General features: G+C 42.7%; 1 protein-coding gene across 1 annotated transcript in view; it reads right to left on the bottom strand.

Annotated features, from left to right (window-relative positions):
* Positions 1 to 1,179: 1,179 nt before the first annotated feature.
* cables2b (Cdk5 and Abl enzyme substrate 2b) overlaps positions 1,180 to 17,124 on the bottom strand; it is a 30,263-nt gene continuing 14,318 nt past the window's right edge. The window contains exons 2-10 of the mRNA XM_070840253.1: positions 14,661 to 14,756; positions 9,879 to 9,956; positions 8,178 to 8,286; positions 7,924 to 8,092; positions 5,621 to 5,718; positions 4,120 to 4,226; positions 3,838 to 3,957; positions 2,870 to 2,954; positions 1,180 to 1,669 (exon numbers count right to left, since the gene is read on the bottom strand). Coding sequence (XP_070696354.1) covers positions 1,523 to 1,669; positions 2,870 to 2,954; positions 3,838 to 3,957; positions 4,120 to 4,226; positions 5,621 to 5,718; positions 7,924 to 8,092; positions 8,178 to 8,286; positions 9,879 to 9,956; positions 14,661 to 14,756 — 1,009 coding nt within the window. The 3' untranslated portion in view covers positions 1,180 to 1,522. The remainder of the gene's footprint in view (positions 1,670 to 2,869; positions 2,955 to 3,837; positions 3,958 to 4,119; positions 4,227 to 5,620; positions 5,719 to 7,923; positions 8,093 to 8,177; positions 8,287 to 9,878; positions 9,957 to 14,660; positions 14,757 to 17,124) is intronic.

Consider the following 17,124-nt stretch of genomic DNA (forward strand, 5'->3'; position numbering starts at 1 on the left):
TCGGAGGCAGTCGGCTGGAAGTTCAGAGAGGGCGAAGGTTGTGACATCAGGACCACAGAGAAAAGTGATGCCAGTGAGAGTCCAAACATGAGTCTGACCAGTGAAGGAAGGGATGAGACCGCACCAGTGAGAGGGCAACATACTGCACACAAGGAAGTACTGGAGACAGTCACCACAGCCGGAACCGCTTCCCCTCATGACCCGACTGTCGCCTTAAAGTGAATTTCACAACTTAAGCTTCTACAAAAATATGGACAGATGTTGGCAATATAATTGATACAGATGCTGGAAACACTCAGCACCATTAAAATAAGCTTTTAAGTGCAGTAAAATGATTGTCAGATGCACAAAACTCGTGTTTGTGTTTCAAGCAAAATGAGGAGTGTCATTTCAGCCATTACATCACCGGCTCAGCGACTTTGGCCCACAGTGCTACAGAGGCAGTAAACTACACTTGATTTAGACTAGAATGATACAAATGGTTCAATTCAGGTCAGACCTAAAAAAAAGAAAACTTCTGTAAAACCCTTTGGCAGAAATTCCATTGAATGTGACTGAAAATGGCACTTCTGGTTAGGACCTATGGATAGGTCTCCCTTCCCTTCTCCCTGCTGAGTGATGCTTCACTAAAGTGCCGACAAGTTCGCACTGCAAACCTTAACCTGTCATATCAAAGCAATGTGTTTCAGTCATGTGGGAATGTTTTTTTTTTTTAAAAAGGCTGACGCAGCAGAGTGGAGTGTGCGGTTAGAGCCAGACTTTAAGGAAAGGTTTACAACTTTCCACGTCTGTCTTATAACAGCCGTCAGGTGTCCACAGCAGGTGTGCCGGTGAGGATTCCTCCTGTTCATGCTGGCTGTTGAGAGAGCTTCCTAACGCTCTGTCTATGAGCGTGATGGGTGACAAAACATAGTTTGCATTTCCAGCATCTCCCTGTTAATCTACAGTAGAAGGAAAATAACAGAGAGGAAAACTAAAAGCTGTTCAAATGGGCACCTGATTGTTGTTGTAACACAAATTTGAAAGATTGTGAAGCTATCCATTTCAAACTGAACAGGGCCGATGTGTCATTCACCTGCTCAACTGCAGAAATTTTAAAAGGGAGGACTCAAAACTGCTAAACGCAGCTTAACAAAAGCTCTACGTAGAACATAAGAGAGTCTCCATTAAATCTCTGCAGGTGAGCTGGTGAGAAAAACCCTTTTTAAAGCCAACAAGAACAACAGCCAGATTTATGAAAATCAGGTTGAAACATGATTTCCTCAGAGAAAAGACATGACTTGGGGGGGCTGTGATGGATTCGATATACAGTGATTCTCGTGGAGCCGTTGAGCCAGGCACCGCCAGGCCTGCTGTCACACCGCCATCACAGTGAGGGTGAGCTTTGGCGTCTGCACTGTGAGCCGAGAGGAGGACGGTCCCTCTGATGCTCTGAGCCTCTGAAGGAGGCGCCACAGTGTGGATGGAAGGTGCCGGAGTCCCGGGAGGTCAGTGTGTCGCAGTGCCACTCAGCCCGACGCTGCTATAACTGCTGCTGCTGCACCAGCCGCCTGTAATGCGGCATGACTTTACTCTCCGGCAGGTAGAGCGCCATCTCCAGGGCGACCAGGATGGTGAACTCAAATGATATCAGCTCCCTCCTGCTGATCCTGAAACGTTCCTCCAGCTTCTACAGAGACACAACAGAAACCAAAGCATGACTCTTCCATGGCTTTGCGTCTCTCTGTCTCCAATCCTCATATTACTGAACTCCACTGAGCCCACCTCAGACTGCTGGTGCTGCAGCTTTTCCTCATTCACCTGAGTCACACTACAGTCTACTACAGTCTCAGCAAGTGAAAGTGTGTGTGAGAGCGCATGAATGTGAAACATGGTTGGAGCGCTCCTCGATGGCTGACACCACATTAGCAGTATGAGCTTAGCTTCATCGGTTTTGAATCCTGTCAGCATTTCAGTCGAGGCTCATCAGATTTAGCAGCAACACTTATTTCACTGTGTTACATTCACATTTAATGAACATTTAGATTAATAGAAGTATCCAATCAGACTCGGTATCAGCACATATCCAATATTAAGGATTGGGTTAAGGGCAAAAACAACTTGATCAGGACACTCAGTCTGTGAAATATTCATTCGAGTTCTGATTCAGGGCCTCCTAAAAGTCCCAACAAATGGTTTCACTTATTAGTTATTCATGTTTGAGGTAAATGTGAGGATTTACTGGCTCTCTCTGTGTTCAGCGTCGTCGTTGTCTTTTGACTGTTTGTTGTTTTTATATTAATAAACCCCATGGCCTGGGTATTTTAACGGCGTTAGTAGTGTTTTATTTTGGGTCAGTGGTGATTGATATTGATTGATATTTGATGTAAAAGCCTAATTGATTTGATGACTGTCATGACAGGGTCCCTTAAATATGGATATTAAAGAGCCGTAACCAAGGTATGTACTGAGTGGGACATCTTATAGTTCAATAATAAACTTAGTGCTCTCCATGGACACAGTTTCTACAAAAATCCTGTCTGTGCTGACATTTCTCAGTACTCATTAGCTGACGTGTGCTGATAATGAGTGATAATCGAACACTGGCCGATAACAGCAGCCACGCCGCTGCACCATTTGGATCCAATGACAACAGCACTGCTGAGGTCTGACGTTTCTGTGCTGTGTGAGGACAGCCGTGAGTTAACCACGAGGGACAGAAACTGTCGTCAGTCCTGCAGCTCCGAGACCCTGTAGGTTGTTTTCCACCTGCTCAGGTACATCAGCATCACAAACACCTGAGCAAGAGCAACATGATCTGACTGACAGGCAGAGGTGATCATCATCATCCTACTGTGCGTGTGTGTGTGTGTGTGTGAGAGAGACTTACATCAATGAGGTGTTTGACCTCCTGTTTCTTGAGGTCACTGCTGATCTTAGCAGCCAGTAGGATGCAGGCAGCTGACACCAACTTCCTGGAAAACAACAATAGTTTGATGTCGTTCTGCAGAATATACGTACGGTCACTTTAGTCTTCGGTTAGCAGCCCACACACACTCTTTACACAAACTGTGTAAGAGCTGTGCTGTAGTTTCTATTATAGCAAGTAAATATGAAACATGAACAGCCAACAGCCAAAGTAAATCCCCACGTCTTCAATGAGCAAAAACATTAATTTTATGTTGTCCATCATCTGACAACTTTCCGCTCTTCATAAGATCTTTATCCAGGACATTTACGACGACAGGGGGACTGTTTTGTTCCTTTGTGTGGTTTATGGGCCACTGAGTGTGTCTGAGTGCGTTACATTCAGAGATGGAACAACAATCAGTAGAGCTTCTTGTTGAATCTTACAAATGGTAACAGTGAGGACAGTGGCAATGCTTTGTGCTGCCTTTAGGACAATAACTAAAAGCAAACACAAGAGGGGGCTGATCCTGCACCACATACTGTGGAATAGAAAATCAAAATTTTTAAGGCTCATTTGACAATCAGATCTTTATTTTGTCAAAAAATTTCCAGGACGACATTTACTGTCTTCTGGTACAGTTCAACCATCACCAACATCTGCATAAACTGTAGTAAATAGTGGGCATGCTGCCAGAGTCCCCGTTAGAGCACATGTACACATGGAGAGAAAAGAATTAAAAGTCATGGAATGGATGTGAGCGATCGTATGAAAGCACTGCAGATAAATGAACATGCACATTGATCACCAGACCAGTCTGCAGCTTGGAGAGACCTCGGAGTCTTTGACCAATAATCGAATTACTTTACTTTTCAGTGTCTGTCAACAGCTAAACTGTAAAGTACCTGCATGCAGCTGTTGTCTTATATGAAGATCAGGTGTTGAAGTACCTGTTCTGTTTATTGAGTCGACCCCCAAGCACCAGCTTCTCAAAGTAGACGAACGCCATTGCGATGGTGACGGGCTGCATGCCGCAGTCCTCCCCGATGACTCTCATCTCTCTCTTCAGACTGAGAGATAGAGGCAGGTTTTAATATGAAGAATTTCTTTACCGTAGTTTACATTTTAAGAAATTAAGTGTATTCTACAGCCATAATACTCAAATTTTCTGAGAGTTTCACATTATCACAAGTCCTTTAAGGTATTTAGTCACTTCGGTGGAAATGCTTTACCTGCGTATTTTGCTGAGGGTGAGTTTAATGTGAGGAAACTTCTCCTTAAACGTCTCGTTCATGTCTTTCTTCAGGTCAGACGGTTTGACGTACTCTATTACCGTCGTCTGGAGGACAACAGTTGAGAGAAGATTTAAGAGAAAGAGAAAGAAAATGGAGAAAAACAGAGCAAGAAGAAAAGGAGTGAGGGGAGAGCAGAATGCATAAACAGTGGAGAGAGGGGATTTGTAGTCAGAGATATGCAAAAGTTAAACAATGGTCAGTGAATATAAATGAACCCCACGAGGGAGTAAACACTGATAGAGTATTCTAACATCTTCTGCTCTTCAGTCCGGGCACACACTCTCCTAAATTTAACTCACATGAATAAGAATAAAGGATTAACTGATGGATCTGAAGACGGACAAAACAAGAAAACAAAAAGCCTTATTCTCCCTTTCAACACTGGAAAAATGAAATTTGTTCAGTTTAAAGATATTTAAACTGAACAATCTTTGTGTGTGATACAACCAGACTTTCTGATGTCTGAGTGATAATTTAAAAACTCCTGAATTCTGAAGCGCTAGTTTATGTGTACATGTGGCAAACATGAGGATTAAGTGTGTGTCTATTTAATGGTGATGGCCATTATGTGTTTTTAAAGTGTGTGTGTGTGTGTGTGTGTGTGTGTGCATCTCAGTGTGTCGTCACTTCACAAGTCCTTCTCAGTGTGTTTGGAGTTTAGGTCAGAGGGTCAAAACTATAGTGGGTGGTGAGATCACACTGTAATGCACACACACACACACACACACACGCACGCACTTTATCGGTACCGTTTAATCCTTCAGAGAAGATTACTGCTGAGGTGGGCTGCTTTGTCACTGATCTTACTCTACATATGTGTGTCTCTGTGAGTGTGTGTCCATATTCTTAATTCATGTGGAGGGATAAAACTAAGCTAATGCCTACAGGATAATTATGTTGATATAAAGAGCCGTGTATGTTGTGTGGATGAATGTATGTGCATGTGCGTGCGCGTTTCTTCTCTCAGTGGTGATTATTCTGTTCTGGGAGCTCTATAATCCTCTATCCTACTTTCTCCTCTACACTTCTGCCGTCTCCCTCTGTATTTCCTCTCTGCCTGTCTCTCCCTCGGTTGTTCATTGTACTACTTTATTCCTGTTTCTTAAATCTGTTAAAATTAGGTTAGTTAAGTGCTGCTGTAATTTTTGGATGCGAGAATATAATCAGGATGAAGCTCATAAAATTATTTTCATCCCAAAAATGAAATGTTAACTGGTGAAATGAAACTGGTTATCTGAACATAATGTTCCTTTGCAACTTACGCTGAGAAGTTGCTACTTATAAACCTCCTAGAACAATATAATTAGAAATTTAAAAGCAGTGAAGATGGAGTTCATTAAAGGTGTCACAAAGCTGCTGGGTTTTAATGCAGTGAGTCTGAATGCAGCAGTCACTTGAAACAATGATGGAGACACAACAATCTTCAGTGTCTTCTTACCATGTAGGAGGCGAAGATCAGCACCCGCTTGTGTTTCCCGCAAGGCCACTGGGGGTCACTGAGGAGGTTAGGGTCATAGTCTGTCACATCTTCCAGACCTGAACACACACACACAAAATACAAGAAGATGATTTCTCTGGTTTTGGTTTTTCAAAACAGCATCAATTCTTCTAGGTACACAAAGTCAGGATCATAGTCTGGTGTATGATTAACCAGTTATACCAAACAGGTGCTAATGATCATCAATTTCATATGTAGGTTGACACACAGTCATGAAGTGAAACAGAAACAGCTGTAGGAGGCTTAAAACTGGGTGAGGAACAACCAAACTCTGCTACCAAGGTGAGGCTGTGTTTCACGTCACAGGTCATCATGTTCACACTGAGCACAGCAACAAGACACAAGGTGGTTATACTGCATCAGTAAAGTCTCTCCCAGGCAAAGATTGCAGAGCAGACTGAGGTTTCAGGATGTGCTGTTCAAGCTCTTCTGAAGAAGAACAAAGAAACGAGCAACGTTGAAGACAGCAGACACAGTGGTCGGCCAAGAAATGAAAGACATGTTATTCTTACTTCCCTTTGAAATCAGAAGATGTTCAGCAGTGTCATCAGCTCAGAACCAGCAGAAACCCGTGGGACCAGGTACACCATCTACTGTCTGGAGAAGTCTGGCTAGAAGTGGTCTTCATGGAAGAACTGTGGCCAAAAAGCCAAACTTCTGATGTGGAAACATGCCAAGAGACTGAACAATGTATGAAAATATAAGAACTGGGATGCAGAAAATGGCAGCAGGTGCTCTGGGCTGATGAGTCAACATTTGAAATATGTGGCTGCAGCAGAAGGCAGTTTGTTCACTGAAGAGCTAGAGAGCAGATCGATAATGAGTGTCTACAGGCAACAGTGAAGCTGGTGGAGGTCCCTTGTAAGTTTGGGGCTGCATTTCTGCAGGTGGTGTCCTCAATGCTGAGAAATACAGCCAGATACTTATCCATCGTGTAATACCAACAGGGAGGCGTCTGATTGGCCACAAATTTATTCCGCAGCAGGACAACGACCCCAAACATACAGCCAATGTCAACAGGAACTATCTTCAGCGTAAAGAAGAACAAGGAGTCCTGGAAGTGATGGTGTGGCCTCCACAGAGCCCTGATCTCAACATCATCCAGTCAGTCTGGGATCACATGAAGAGACAAAAGGATCTGAAGCAGCCGACATCCACAGAAGATCTGTGGTGATATAAATAAACTTTACAATTTTAGATTCTTGTTCTTACTTTACAGCATTTCTTCACACCTGCCTAAAACCTTTGCACAGTACTGTATTATAAAAGTGCATGTCATTAATGACAGGTTTCAGGGAGAAAGATCTCTTAAAGGAACTCCCATAAACACCCCTTCAAGCACCTGAATTATCTCAGTGATGTCTTTAGCTAAGCTTAGCATAAAGACTGGAAGCAGATGGAAACTGCTAGCCTAGCTCCACTTCAAACAGCTCCACCTGTCTCTAATTTCATGCTGTATTAGTGTATTTAACACATGCAGAAATGAAACTAAACCAGAAACCAGATGATGTTGCCTAATTAGCAGCTAGCTCATACAGTGCAGCTGTTCACTGCCCACCGGCTGGGAGCGGCGGTGCATGCTGCATAACCTCTTGGTGATGTTAACAATGTTTAACAGCCTTTATAACTCCAGTTAGACTAGTTAGCCTAGTACACATCTAGTAACATATGATGTGTACATGCAGCAGCTTATAGAGCCGAGCCTGAGAGGCTGTCACAAGGAGACTAAAAATATAAAGCCCCTATCAGTATGCACACTGGGACACATGTGCACTCCACATACATACAACCACACACACACACACACACACACACAGAGCTGTGTTGTGTTAATGAAAGGTTCCGGATTACAGAGAGAGGGGTTTAGAGGCTAATTCAGGGCTCTGTCACTGTGGGTGTGTGTGTTTATAGATAGCAGAAGCATGAGACACACACTGAGCACATACGTATATACACATGTGTTTAAAATATACAGAGACAACACTCCAGCACAGCTGCAACAACTCTCTCTCTCTTTACTCATCTCTTCTTCATCCTGTGTCTTCTTCTTCTCTTCCTTTGCCTGTACTTCGCATATCACTGTTGTCTTAGTCTTGGTCTAAACCCTAAATCTGACTTGATGGTTGTGTGGTGAAATCCTGATCACAAGACGAAACGGCCCTGGTATAATTTAAAATTCAGGGTTATTGCACCAATGCTATGGAGATAATTTGTGTGTGTGTGTGTGTGTGTGTGTGTGTTACCTGGGTCCAGTCCCACAGTGCTGTTCAGTCTGCTGGGTGGGCAGCTCCTTCCTGGCATGCTGTGCGTGCTCCTGGAAACGGGAATCTGCAGCGTCAGGTCATTGGTGGACGATGGCTTCTGCCTCACCAGAGCGTTAGTGGGGTACAGGAACTGGGCATACGACACCGACTGAAACACGGGAGGAGATGGATTGGTGGCAACTCTTCTACCTGTGTGTACCTGAGCGTGTGCTGGCGGTGGTGTGTTTACCTACCCTGCCATAGGTCTCCAGCTGAAAGCCCTCCAGCCCCGGCAGCATCTCCAGGGTGGTGGAGATGTTACCAGATGAGTGCCTCCTCCTGGGGTGGTTTAACGTGGGGTCACTGGAGAAGGAGACAACAGTGGTTAAGCTGACAAGGGAAACAGCAGCAGGTTTACCAGCAGGAATTGACATTAAATATTCACAACTTGATGAATCTGATTCAGAGCATTTATTGTAAAATAAATCAGCAATAAATCAGAATTTAGGAAGGACTGAAAAAAATATGCAAATTAGCTTAAAATTAAACTTGTAGATTAACTTTAATGATTTTAGCCACCTCGTGATTTTTCTCCTTGCACCGCTGTCCTACCAAATAATCTGCGATAAACTGATACTGAGAGGATAAACCCTTTTGATTTTAATAACTTCCTGACCTTTCCTGCGGCTCGCTTTTAAGACACACTTTACATTTTAATCCTAGCGCCTAAAGTGCTCTAAAAACACCAGCATTCTTCTAATTGTGGGGTGTGATGAACTTTACAGCCTCCAAGTGCTGCAAGTGGAGCCTCAGCTTTAAAGTCTAGTTTGAAGAAAGGTCTAAGCCATTTTCAGGTGTGTTAAAATGTCTTTGGCTCATCTCTGTCATATTTTAGTGGCATATGAGCAGCACACATCATCGAACAATGCAGATACGCTCCCTGGCCCGGAGCGTTTCAAGGTGACAGCATGGGACATGTGGCTCAAAGACATTCCTGTGAGTCAAAGGTCACTTCCTGTCACAGCCACAACTTCTGCTGAACACGCTGAACTTTCACAGTTTCAGACCACAACATCAGCTAAAAGATTAAACTGGAAGTGTGTACAAAGACCAATGTCACTCACGCCGCCTCAACTACTGAGTGTGTGTGCGTATGCAAACTGTATGTGTTTATGTGTATGTGAGTGTGTGTGTGTATGTGTGTGCATAACAGAGGAGACACAAGTTTTGTGTGTGTTTTTGATAATCTGTGTGTACATAAGATATGAGTTTTCCCTTGTGCTTTGCTTCCTTGTGTATGTGTGGTGTGCGTGTGACGTGATGGTAAGCATGCACAGGGGCTGCTGTAGATTACCATCTGTGTGTGTGTGTGTCAATGTAATAATAATAAGCTTACTCTGTATCTATATATGTGTGCTCATATAGTAATATGAGTATTTGTCTGTGTGTGTGTTAGAGCCAGAGAACAGCTGAATAATAAAAGTGTGCGCTACATTTTTATCTGTTAATGTGTCTATAAAGACTTAAATGTGTATATGTGGGGACGTTTATGTGAGATTGTGTGTGTGTGTGTGTGTGTGTGTGTGTGTGTGTGTGTGTGCCAAAAGAAAAGCCAAAAAGTCCTCAGGTCAAGTCAGGGGGCTCTGAGGCACATGGGAAAATCGTCCCTTCCTTCTTGCTTGTTGTTTGTCTGGAGGAGGTCCTAACAAACAACTCTTCCTCCCTGCCTCACTCTCTCTCCTTCTCCTCCTCCTCCCTTCTCATGTCATCCATATGCAACTCCTCTCCTCTCTCCTTTTTTCTTCCGAACCCAATGAGAAAATCACATCCTCTCCTCTCCTTTCTTTCTTTGGTCAGCTCTACCTGTCCTCCTACTCTTTCACCCTGCCTGACTGAGGTGGCTTTGCATTTGCAGGGTGTGTGTGTGTGTGTGTGTGTGTGTGTGTGCAGATTACCTGAGGTAGAAGCTTTCTCCGTAGGGCAGAACAGAGAAGGCAGCACACAGAGATCTCTTAGCACAGATCAGGACAATTCTGAAAGACAAACACACACACACACACACACAACATTGTCCAGGGGTCCAGTAAAATCACCGCTCATTGCATCACTTTTAGCCAATAAAACACAGAAAAGCTAAGGCAATTCATCAAAACATACGCTTACACCTTAAGAACATAAAAACCTGACTCTACAGTCCCTTTCAATGGTCGAGCCTGCACTGTTCCACCAGCAGTGTACTTAAACAAGTTAATATTGAAATATGAATCAGAGATCGCTCAGACTTGATCCATATTTTTCTCTTTATTTTCCCTGTAAAGGATTAAAAAGAGCTCCCTGGTGAAGACAGAGAATCTTGAGGACAGGTGCATTTAATAAGCTATATCCTATTAATTGTTACTTAGGTAAATGTGACACCTAATTGTTTTATTGATTTTAGTTGATGCTGCCCAGCCCTGCTCCAAAGCATGCTCTGTTAGTTACTTGTTCCCCTCTGGTCAGAGATACAGACCTCTAAGAATCAGGTGTAACAGACTCAAACTTTCATTCTAAGTGTGGTTTTTGATACCAGACTCCATCTGTAAAAGTCTCCAACAGCATCAGTAATAACAGCAAGTCAGGTTTATTGTAAAAATCCTTTGTTTTCAGTCCCACTCGTTGAAATTTCACTAAAAATATGTGACACTACTGGTGGTAACTCACAGTGCTGTGAAGTGAGCACATTTCCAGTAGGTGGAAATAAAAAGCCAGTGCAAGTGCTAAGACCTGCACCTTTACCAGAGACGCTGCTAAACAACAGCGAGTTAGAATTGTGTTTCAACGGAACAGAGCGTCTGTGTGTGTGTGTATTTGTATTGCTGATCCCCTGGAGTATAAAGCCCTGCGGAGCACAGACTGCAGTTGCTCGCCTGGTTTGTGTCTCAGAGGAAAATGTTTACAGTCATTATCTTTGGCTCAGGAAGCAAAGAGACTGGAGGATGATTCATAGTGTGTGAAAACATAAACACATTTACTCTTGAGTTTATTGAATTTATGATGAGTAATTCCCTTTTCTATATCTATGTAGCCGGTCAGAGACGTCATATCATTGACCTTGTGACAGAATTAAAACAGTACAAAGCCAAAGAGCCACACTGTCTGAGCAAATTCTCTAGATTTTAGGTTAATCAGAGTCACAGTGAATCTACCAAAGTAGTTAGATAACCTGGATTAAACAATATAAGCAAATAAAATACGAGCTTAAAGGGAACGAACCTTGATCTTATAACCTGCCAGGGAGGAATGTGTTAAGTGTGTGGGTGCGGTAAGGAGGGGTTGGTTCTGAGATGCTAGGCAATTGCATTCACATAAAGCTGCCTATCAAGCCAGTGGGACAGACACTGATGTTTAGCAGGAGCAGATCCATTGGAGAAATAAGTCCAGGCCAGGCCGCCGAGTATCTGCTCCTTGTATGGCTGAGAGCAGGAGTTAAAGGCAGCTTACAGGTAAGTTCGGGAGTTAGAGAGTGGTGTCGTCTGTCAGAGGGCCCGTGAGATCTATAACACCACAGTGTACCTGCAGGGCCCCGTCACAGGTAACTCTGTCCTTCTATGGCAAACTTTAGAATTTGTTTTTCCAATCCGTGCTTTCTTTACATTATTCATTAACTACAACTGCAAGCTAGCAAGGTTGTTTGTCATCTGCTTGCCAGACTGCACAACTCACCAATAAACAATCTGTAAACACACAAAAACTAAAAATGTTTACCAGAATTAATTTCATAGGTGGCTGTGAATTACAGTGTCAGAAGAAGCCTTTAAATACATTGTAGATGTCAGCCATTACCACTGATGTTGCAGTTCAGTAGTTCCCAACCTCCCACAATCTCATCAAATGAGCTCAAGTATCAATGCTAATTATCTACTTTCAACTGAGTTCATTTGAATGGATTTTTAACAGGATATTTTCAGCTTCGCTAGTGGCCTGGGTCTAGGAGGGGCAGTGTCTGTTAGTCGATCCATCACTTTGGACCAGACTGAAATATTTCAAAAACTATTGGATGGATCGTCATAAAATTTGGTACAAATATCCTGCTTGAGATGACCAAAGTCCCCTGATCCCCTGACACCACCAGAAGGTTGACATTTGTGGTTTTGAGTGAAATGTATCAGCAGCTGTGGACGACTGTGGAGATCCCTTCACTTTCCATATACACCACCATTAGGTCAAGATGTTTTAGTCCAATACTTTTTATACAATACTGTTTATGACAAATTAACTGTAAAACTAATGTCATTCCCATCAGCCTCAGCGGTACTTCCTGTAATTAGCAAATGCTAGTTAGCATGCAAACACACTAAAGTGTAATGTTGAACCTGATAAGCATTACCTGCGCTGAGGAAAATGATAATTTGTGGCTTATATAAAAGGTTTGGTTGCTCAGGTTGGTGGGAGTCATGTCCTGTACAGCTGACCCTGCTGTAGCTGGTACGTTATTGGTTACTACGACAAGAAACGGTATACCAAAGGTCAGGTATCTAATGTTTTCATACCCACTGGATTTATGATGTGAAGAAACCTGACTTTATTGCAGGTCATGCTAGTTTTCTAATCTTATATACTGCAGTTTGTTTAAAAAGTCACACAGGAATAAACTTTATGAAGATGAAAGGCCGCAGACAGAAGTTGGTCCAAATCCACTGAGGTTATTTTACAGGCACGACACATTCCTGGTCAAACACACATTCAGTTTTTACCTGCTCATGTTGTGGCTGTTTTATAAAGTGATTTATCATTCAAAGCAGACAAAAACTGAACTAAATGAAGTGCTTTTGTTGGAAGTCTAGTTCTCATAGGAGCGAAATGTGATTTCATGGTGAATAAATCATTGCTACTGTAACTTGGACACAACTCTCTTGTGATCTGTGCAAAACTGACTGACTGTCCTCCTTTATGCACCCCACGAGACAGATTATATGAGCTTTGACTTAATGCTGTTGTTGGTTGTGTGTGCCACTGACACACACACACACACACACACACACACCCTATGATGCATGGGAAAGTCAAGAGCAGGAAGTCATCAGGGAGTTGAGTGCAAACAGCAGAAGCATCACAACAGACCTATTGGGGATTCTGTCCCCTCCACAAATCCAGTTATTACCACACATTTCACAGCGCTGGGGGTGCATTCTTCCATGATCACCTTAAAGAAAAACACCACACTGATCCCAGGAAAAAACAAGAAAAATTGGCACATGATTGATCATTTATATCTTGTAAGCCATTTTGTAATGGACAAAATGGGACACAATCTAAAAGAAATATTAAAAAGTAGTTTTTTGCCTGCATGTGCAGTTTTTTTCAAAACACAAATATCTGTATTTGCATGCCAAGACCCATGTTGATGGGACAATTTGAGCCTTAGTTCTGTATTGTAGGTATTGTAAATCCATAAGGAGTTAGTTTTATGTTTGTGTTCTCTTATTTCCATTTAAAACATTCACCAAAAGTTTTTTACATTGAGGTAAATCTGAGCAAAAACGGTTTTGTGCCATAAACTATTTTTATGGATATAGAGACAACAATCCCCAATCAGATTTTACATTGAATTTGAATGATGTTCCTTTATTCATGTTAAACCCCGTCACTATGCCATTGAAAGCCTGCAACACAGGGGCTTGCTGTAAAGTCCTCACCCACAGGAGGATGATGACCCAGGGGTGCAACAGGAGCTCAGGCAGGAGACTCTAACATTCTCGTTTTTCTCTCAGCTGCGGTCTCTTCTCTGTGATGTCATGGTGACTAAGACGAACTACAAACAACAGCTCTGCTGCTCTTAGCTAGATCTATTCTAAATCAGCCCTCCGTCTATTATTATCTGACAAGCTGCCCGGTGGTCTTCTGACCCAGGTCTGATTTATACATCCTGCAAGGAAGGACAAAAATAGAGCACAATAGAGGAAGAACTGAACAGAATGACACTGTCCACGCTCCACAAGACAGACCACCAGCTCACTTTCTCTCCTGATGTAGAGTGAAGGCTGCACACTTCTGCATGTCAGCTGAGTTTGTAAAGGTTAGCTGTTAAAGAGGCTGAGTCACGATGGAAAAATCTGTAAGACGATGACCTCTGGGACCAAAATCTACATACGAGCCTTAACGTAAAGGACTATAAATAGAAGGCAACGTACTTCAGGTTAGGACATGGTTTGTGGTCTTATTTTACCAACACGAGGGTATTTTCCAGTTGGATATGTTCAGAATAACTGTACAGGGCGGGTTAGGATCAGTCCACTGCAGTCGGACAACAGTTGATTGACTTATTGCAGAAAATGTAGCTCTCGGTTCAGTTATAAAAAGAACCTGATGGCTAACTGCAATGCTAGCCACACCCTTCGGGGTTTGCCCCTGACAACAGCTCTTCACAGACATTTTACAAAAGCCCAGGCCCACTGCCCTGACCTTGCTGTGTTTAGGTGTTCTTCTGTAACTCTACACGCTGTGAACAGCAGGGATCAACATGCTGCTAAACACTGCATACACCTGGCTGAAGATTTGGCTGGAGCAGTGGAACGATGTGATCCGTGCTAATTTCACCTTTTGCCTTTAACTTCATTATCCCTGAGGGGAATTTTTGTTGCAGTCAAGTGAAACAAGGACTCGCATAAACATGAGACACATAAAACATCACAACATACAGAAAAATATGTAAAACAAGGGACTAATCCAACCACTGCTTTACTGTGTGTGTGTCCTACCTGCTGCCTCTTGTGTCGTACTGTTTCATGTTTTTGATGAAGTGGATCTTCTTGGTGTGTCGAGGTCTGGGAGATCCACCAGAGAGGTTGCGGGTTCTACACAGAAAGACAGACAGATAGACACGGAGATTAATGTAATTTCAGATAAATAATGAATAGGGGCACCAGAGGACATTTGAGTAAAACATGCACACACTCACACAGAAATAAAATCTAACAGAACACACTGAGGAACCATGTAATGCAAAAAAAACACAACAGCATCTTTCAGAAACTTTCTCATTAGTTATGTTGGTGTGTGTGTGTGTGTGTGTGTGTGTGTGTGTGTGTGTGTGTGCATCCCCCTGTGGCTGTCTGCTGAAGGTCAGGTTATGAGCCATGTTGTGTCGCTGTTTTGACCTTGTGGATTAAAAACAACAGACCTCGACATGAAAGCAGGCCAAGGAGCTCACTGACATCACAGCAGTTACATAACATTACTGACATCAGCATAGTCAAACACACACAGTAAATGCACAGTGTGCATTTGTAAGTCAGTGCTCTCACATATACATGTGGGGCAAATGCATAATCTCATGGCACATGAATACAGAGCAAAGCCTCCAAACAGCCCTTCAGCACGTATATGTGAATGACATTAACACCACACATACAAGAAACCAGTTCTGTGACCCACCAAAATAGATTTGTATAATAAAACGTCCTTCTTTTGAAAAACACCACGTACGAAGCTCTGCAGCCCTTTTCTTCCTTGAACAGACGCATGCAGCCGCAGTCAGACAGTCGTATCCGAACCAGGTCACGCAACATTTTATGATTTAAGCCATTAAAACATCACATTTAGCCACATTTTCTTTGAATACAGTGACTCAAAACAGAAGATCTTACATAACAGTTTTTTGGAGATATTAAGTGCTCATGCTGTTATCTGTTATTGACGGGTGGATAAATATATTCCCGATCTTATAAATCTACACTGCACAAGGATAAAGAAAAGAAACCTCCTAACAAAAATCCTAATAGGTTTTTAGGCTACACTGTGATACTCATTCATTTTATGGAAGTATTTCATTATAAACATCATGGGATATAAAAATAAGCAATTTAATGATTTTACAATAAAAAGGTACAATATTCAGTCTCATACCACAATACTGATATTATAATCAATACATTGCCTGGGTTTGAACATTTTACACACACACACACACACACACACACACACACACACACACACACACACACACACACACACACACACACACACACACACACACACACACACACACACACACACACACACACAGGCTGGCGCATACTGGGACCCAAACCCTGGAGGGAAGCAGCGCAGTAAAACCTTCTGCTGACAAACACAACTGTGAACACACACATGAAAAAATGAACACATAGTAACATACATGCATGCGCACACACACACACACACACACACACACACACACACACACACACACACACAGAACATTCACAGACAGAGAGAGACACATACACACACACAGAGCATCTGCCACTGTTTTTTTATGGCTGATCTGGTGATTCAACACCACCTGGTTTAAATCACTGTTATCACTGCTTCGCACAATCTGAGTGACACACACACACATTCACTTGTGTAACTGTCAGTCCTCAGTACTCTTAAAAAGGTAGTGAAGCAGATGTTTGAGGTAGCTTAGTGTGTGTGTGTGTGTGTGTGTGTGTGTGTGTGTGTGTGTGATGCAGTGGTAACATCTGGATAGCTAGATGCGTCTCCTCAGGCAGTTTCAGAAATGAACAGGATGCTCTGCCCTCTGCTGGTCCTTTAACATTCCACCCAAAAACATAATTCACACATTTCTCTCTAGAGTCCAAGTGCGAGAGGCATTTACAAAGAAAATTCCACCCTAAATATATTTCTCTCTCTTTAAACCAGCCATGCATGACATACTTTGAACATAGCTGTCATTTAGTAGTTTTAAATTAGTGTAACATTGAATTCACATTACAATGTCACACTACAGTGGTGTCAGGATTCAATGCATATTCAATGCTGCAAAAATAAGTGGTGACTGAGAATCTACTCTACTCTACTACTTTGAAAATTGCTGAGAAAGTGTCTGGTGCGTTTTTCAGAAGCAGTGCGCCAAACTCCTGCTGGCAGGAGGGTTTTAGGGCTTTTTGACAATCCAGTCATGATGGTCAGTGGTAAGGTTAATCTTTTCAGTCTGTTTTTGCATCTGACGCTATTCACATTGGGAGTATACATGACAGTAGTTTAGGGATCACACTCACACCCTACGCCACCAGTGGTACCATGGCTGTGACTAGCCTGTGCTGCTCAGTGTGGTTCAATCAGCAGGAATCAGGACAGAACCAAAGAGCCTCTGATGCAGAACGCTCCGAGAGCAGCTGTGAACTCAGAAAATCTACTTAAGTCTGCTGGACTGTGATGACTTTGGACACATAAATC

The sequence above is a fragment of the Pempheris klunzingeri genome, chromosome 11, assembly GCF_042242105.1.
Source record: "Pempheris klunzingeri isolate RE-2024b chromosome 11, fPemKlu1.hap1, whole genome shotgun sequence".
Classification (NCBI taxonomy): Eukaryota; Metazoa; Chordata; class Actinopteri; order Acropomatiformes; family Pempheridae; genus Pempheris; species Pempheris klunzingeri.